We start from the raw sequence: 6,419 nt of genomic DNA, 5'->3' as shown, positions 1-6,419 counted from the left end.
GCTGATGTTAGTGGATGTGTGCACACATACAAACACAAACTAAGTGATAGCACCTTTAAGCCATTCATATTTTCATTTGGAGCGAAGCAGTGCAGACAGACATGGTGGGCAAACTTATGGATATACTTTTATTAGTTGTCAGCGCAGGTGAACCTTTATTAAACATGCTTGGCAGGTAAGGACTTTGGGGCTAATGCTGTCGTTTTGTAAGCATTTAACAGTTTGGGATTTAATGGTATAAAATAAAATGTTCAACACCTGTCTTAGTGACATTACTGAAATTAAACATTTACTGTCATTTTAAAAATCCACAGATGAGAGGAACCAGTGATGTGTTCTATCATTATTGCTGGTAAGTCCATGATTTTTATTTTTATTGATGTATTTCTTCAGTGATATGAGCAATTGTAATTAAACTACTGTGCTAAAAAATAAATCAGATTTTTAGGTAAATTCAACTAATCTTGACTTGAACATTATATTAAAGCATGGTTACAATGCGCTCCTGAAATACAGTACCTCTACTGATACAAATTTAGGGGAACAAACAAGACCTAGATTGTTTAATCTCTAATCTGTCCTTTCTTAATCACCATAATTTCAGTGTGCAGAGCAGATGCAGGACAGAGGGAGGCCACACATTAAATTATTCCTCCAGTCTCTGATTGTGTTCTCTGTAATCTTCCCATAACTGCTGGGAGAACGAGCACGACTCATTTGCAAAGTGATTGCTTATGCTGCATGACTAGCCTTTTGTTTCTGTATAATTATAATAGAGTCCTGGAAGTTCAAGTTCATTAAAGGCTTTTTGTGTCAAATCAATATCTGCATTTTTTGTGCAATTTAGACTATGTAGAGCTAGTATAAACCTGTGGTTTGTGGTATCCAATACAGAATCAGGGATGTGGCTGTTTACAGTTCAGTGCAATGTAAATTCATTCTTAAAATAGGGGGGAAAAAAGTCCATTATGAAAAAGATTCTATATAAAGGCCTCATTCTGTAACCAGACTTTAAATGGTTTTACTTATTGTTTACACTGTTTTTATTCATGTTTGAACTGGTCAAGTGGCTACAAACCTCCCTGTCGCCTACATCTGGTAGACCTCTTTACAGTTTGTCATTTACTCTTTTTTTTATATTTATAATTTTGTTTCCCATATTTTTTTTTATTTATTATTATTGGCCTTTACTATGTTTAAAAAATTGTATTTTGAAAATACAAAAATTATAAAAGTACCTCTTAGGCAGCTATTCAGATGTGAACATGGTGATTTTCACACCATGTTAAAAAAGTTATTAATTTACATACACTACCTAAAGTTTTTGAACAGTAAGATTTTTAAATAAGATGTTTTTTTTATTAACTCTTCTGCTCACCAAGCCTGCATTTATTTGATCCAAAATACAGCAAAAGCAGTAAAATTGTGAAAAATTGCTCCAATCTTCAGTGTCACGATCCTTCAGAAATCATTCTAATTTGTCGATTTGCTGTTCAAGAAACATTATTGTAATTATTATCAATTTTTAAAAAAAAGTTGAATAAATTTGTTTTAGGATTCCTTGATGAATATAAAGATCCAAAGATTAGCATTTATCTGAAATAAAAAGTTTCGGTTACATTATACAATATACCATTCAACAGCTTTTTTGGGGGGGCAAGAAATTCTGGAAAATAATACTTTTATTTCAGGGTGCTTTAAATTGATCAAAAATGATGATAAAGACATTTATAGTGTTACAAAATATTTATATCTCAAAAAAAAAATGCTGTTCTTCTGAACTTTCTATTCATCATAGAAACCTGAAAAAATTCTACTCAGCTGTTTTTAACATAATAAAATTAATAAACATTTTTTGAGCAGCAAATCAGAATATGAGAATGATTATGATGAAAGATTATGTGACTGGAGTAATGATGCCTGAATTCACCTGAAAAATGTTAAAAGTCTTACTGTTCAAAAACCTTTGACTGGTAGTGTATTTAAAATTTTCTTAATATTTTTTTTCTTAATATGATTCATTTAAACCTGTCATTGGTGTTACATTAAAGGAATAGTTCACGCAAAAATTTCAATTCTGTCATTAATTTCTCACCCTCATGTCGTCCCAAACCCGTAATACCTTGGTTCATCTTCAGAACGCATGTTAAGATATTATTGTTTAAATCCGAGAGCTTTCTGCCCCTCCATAGTCAGCAACACAATTACCAAATTCAAAGCTCAGAAAGGTAGTAAGGACATCATTAAAACAGACCATGTGACATTAGTGGTTAAACTGTAATATTATGAAGCTAAGAGAATACGTCTTCTGCACAAAGAACCATTGTGGTATTCTCATAAACGCACGTCGAGGACTGACACAGAAGAGAAGAAGTTGTTGAATGTTATTTATGTTTTCTTTGCACACAAAAATTATTCTTATAGTTTCATAAAATTACAGTTGAACCACTGATGTCACATGGGCAATTTTAAGGATGTCCTTACTACCTAAGGTCTTACGGGTTTGGAGCAACATTAGGGTAAGTAATTAATGAGAGAATTTTTATTTTTGGGTGAACTATCCTTTTAGCCCTTTAAGCAATGTTTGTGTCAATGTTGGAATATCAGTATTTTTTTTAGAATGAAATTTTTTGTGGTTAAATGGCACCCTCTAACACATGTCCTTCCCTTCTCTCCAGTGTACTTCCTCCTCCTCCCCCCTCACACCCTGACCCTTTGGGCCTGCACTCGCTCTTGCCCTCCCAGCTGCACGTGTACTCAAGAGAAGAGCTGCAGTGTCCTGTGTGACCACGTCAACATGATAGACCTGCCCAATGAGTTCCCCTGCGAGGCGTCCTCCATTAACCTGGACAAGAACAGCATCAAGTTCCTGTCTGAGCGAGCCTTTGGCACCCTGCCTTCGCTCAAGACGCTCTCGCTCAACCACAACAACATCTCCTTCATCACACCGGGGGCGTTCAAAGGGCTGCCCAACTTGCTGGAGCTCAAGCTTGCCCACAACGAGTACATCCGCTACCTGCACACTCGCACCTTCACGGCACTCAAACGCCTGGTCCGCCTGGACCTCTCCGACTGCAACTTGTTCAGCATGCCAGACCGCATCTTCCTGGAACAAATCTCCTTGAAGGAACTGCTGTGTTTCCAAAACAACTTCCGACGCGTTCCCGGTGCCATACGGGGGATGGAAAACCTCACGCATGTCTACTTAGAGCGCAATAAGATCGAAGCGGTGGCCTACAACTCCCTGTTGGGGCTGAGCAATCTCAAGTACCTTAATTTACAAGAGAATCGCATAAATGTCATACACGATGAGGCCTTTAAAGATCTAGTGCGTCTGGAGAACTTCTACCTGAATGATAATCTGTTGGTTGACTTGCCCCAGAAGGCATTCAAAGGCCTAAGCAATTTAAAAATGTTAAATCTTGGTGGAAACATGTTGACCAATGTGTCCAAAACATGGTTTAGTGACCTGGTGGAGCTGGAAGTGCTGTATCTAGATCGAAACCGCTTGTCCTATATCGAGGACGGCGCCTTTGAGAACTTGACGAGCCTCATGACGCTGCACCTCAACAGCAACAATCTAACATCTCTGCCCTTCTCTGTCTTCCAACCCATCTATTTCATCGGTCGCCTGTATCTCTTTCGAAACCCCTGGGAGTGCACCTGCGACCTGGAGTGGTTGAGGGAGTGGATGGAGAATTATAAATTGGTGAGGGATATTCCCTGCGCATCTCCATCTTCAGTAGCTGGACTTGACCTGAGTGAAGTTGTCTATGCCCACCTGAACGGCACATGTCTGGATCCTCCAGAGCTCAACTTGACCACATCTCTTCCTGAGTACTCCACCGTGGAGAACAAGTTCAACAGCCTCATCTCCAAACTTCTCCAGCAGGAACTGAGGGAGGAGATGGTCAACGTCACGGATGGTCTGAGGAACGGCACCCAGCAGGACCCCGCCGAGAGTCAGGTTTCTTCTGGACCTGGGCTGTTTGGTCCTCCTCAGACTGTGTTTCTTCTTGTACTTCTTTTTCAAGTCCAGATTGACTGCATTAATGCCTCTTGAAAGTCTGATGGATACCAAACGGGATTGACGTGCATCCAAGAGTGGAAGTAATTTTCCAGTATGGGAAATGTTTGGAAGGCCGTGATGAAACGTTTGATCTATCTTGCCATGAGCGGTGGGTTTCCTCATGTTGAAAATGAAGTTCTGGCAGATGTAATGGAGTTGAGGATGATTCTCTCTTTAAATAAATGGAAACTGAAGACTTGAAGGGAGAGGAGCATGTGTTAAGCAAATAAGGACTTTTGTTTATTTCGCCAACGCAAAGGACTGATTAAAGTATAACCGAGGGCCAATTTGTGAGAGAACTAGTTGCGCAAATCTTTTTATATCGTTATTTTTATCTAGATTTGATTTAAAACATCCGTATCTATAGTATAAATACGTTTGTACATGTTATGTTGTGTAACATTTGTTGTGTAGGAGATTTATCTGATAAAGCTTCTCGCTATCATTTCAGCAGATGGCATAACACACTGTCCTCTTTTGTTTGGTTCATTGAACTGGGTAAGTTTCCAGTTCTGGAAAATGCATTAATCCTACTATTCTGTAAAGCTTAAGTGCACTCGGTAACATAAGCTGCTTCATATTGTAACCAAATGGATTGGCTTTATCATGGTGTTTCACTGTTATGATCACATAGCTTCACTATACAGAGCACAACGTGCACAGAAGGAGGATGCCATACTCTGAGGCTTCTGAGCTACTAAATATACACGAGATTTGTGTAAGAGACCTAGTTATTGTGCTTCAACACAGATTTTTGTTCACATTACTGAGATACTTTGAGGATTTATGTAATGATCTTTGTTTATTCAGATTTGAAAGTGTGCTGCTGAATCACTGATGTGTTAGGTTAGGTAAACTTGACAGTGTAAGTCTGGCAGCATTAATGCCTGTGACTCTCAAAATAACATGGGGTTTAGAATCAAATATTGTCAGGATAAACGTTTCTCAGAAAATGCATTTATGAGGTTTAGCTCATTTTAAAGTTTGAGAAATTATGCTTTCTTTGTACTGCAGCGGTTAATAATGCAACCTTGTCATACTTTCACTTGTGACAAAACAATAAATAATAGTACAGTGTTTTTTTCTTTCCAGACTGAAAGTCTAATTTTATTTGTTGTAGAAATTCATGATAACGATATGTTGTAATATCTCTAGAAATCTTAAAATAAATTGTGACCCTCGACCACAAAAACAGTCATAAGTAGCATTGGTATATTTGTAGCAATAGCCAACAATACATTGTATGGGTCAAAATTATCGCTTTTTCTTTTATGCCAAAATCAAAAGGATATTAAGTAAAGATCATGTTCTATTAAGAAATTTTCTAAATATCCTACCATAAATATATCAAAACTCAATTTTTGATTAGTAATATGCATTGCTAAGAACTTCATTTTGACAATTTCAAAGGCGATTTTCTCAATAGTGTGATTTTTTTGCACCATTAGATTCCAGATTTTCAAATACTTGTATCTCTGCCAAATATTGTCCTATCCTAACAAACCATACATCAATGGAAAGCTTTTTTAAATTCTAAACAAATTGACCTTTATGACTGGTTTTGTGGTCCAGGGTCACAATTATGCAAACAGTCAAACTAAACTTTAAACGAAACCTTTTTTTTTTCTTTCAAACTAATATTATTTTTTTTATTTACTTATTTTTGACCAATGAATCAAACCATTGCATACAAAAGGAACAATTACACTAAACAAACTAAAACGCTAACTAAAATGTTTTTAGTTCCGCACACTGTGGAAGTAAGACAATTTATGAGAATGCAAATTTATGAGTTTTGCAATTACGCCATGATTTGGTCAGTTAACCGGATGCGTGGCCATACTGGAGATGCTTGAATGTAAACAACAGCACAACTGCATGGTTAATGTACTACTGAATATGTTGTTCTGCTAATTTATGCTGTTTAAACCACTGAAAGAACGTGTGGAAGCTGCTAAGTAGAGTGTATAGAGGTAATAGGTGGTAAAGATACTCACAAGCAGTATTAAGATATTAGCCTAATATTTCACTTACCTGACCGATGAAATGATAAGAACAAACACAAATGTTGTCAAGATTCTTGCCGTGGAAATCCTGGTTCAGTTTGGCCAACCACAAACGCCTTCTGTTCCTCAGCCAGTTTTTCCACACTTCTCCTTATTTGTTATAAATTTTGGCAGTCTGTAGTACACCAAATGTTTTTCCTGTTCTGACCAATTAGTACAACCCAAAAAATGACAATTTCACAATTGACCATTTTCAGCGGTTCAGTGGCATTGTTTACGTTCAGTGCCACCGATTGATAATGTGTCATGAAATCACTATAGTATTCTATGCAGTGATAAAGGCT

The 6,419-nt window shown here is 37.2% G+C and overlaps 1 protein-coding gene across 1 annotated transcript; it reads left to right on the top strand.

Moving 5' to 3' along the window:
- The first annotated feature begins 53 nt into the window (after positions 1-53).
- Positions 54-5,312, top strand: nyx (nyctalopin). Its single transcript, XM_073846267.1, has 3 exons — positions 54-175; positions 315-352; positions 2,679-5,312. Exons 2-3 carry the CDS (start codon positions 331-333, stop codon positions 4,061-4,063), a joined length of 1,407 nt encoding a protein of 468 aa, XP_073702368.1. The 5' UTR covers positions 54-175; positions 315-330; the 3' UTR covers positions 4,064-5,312.
- The last annotated feature ends 1,107 nt before the right edge of the window (positions 5,313-6,419 follow it).

Source organism: Garra rufa, chromosome 8 (genome assembly GCF_049309525.1).
Source record: "Garra rufa chromosome 8, GarRuf1.0, whole genome shotgun sequence".
Classification (NCBI taxonomy): domain Eukaryota; kingdom Metazoa; phylum Chordata; class Actinopteri; order Cypriniformes; family Cyprinidae; genus Garra; species Garra rufa.
This window is presented reverse-complemented; position numbering and strand designations above follow the sequence as displayed.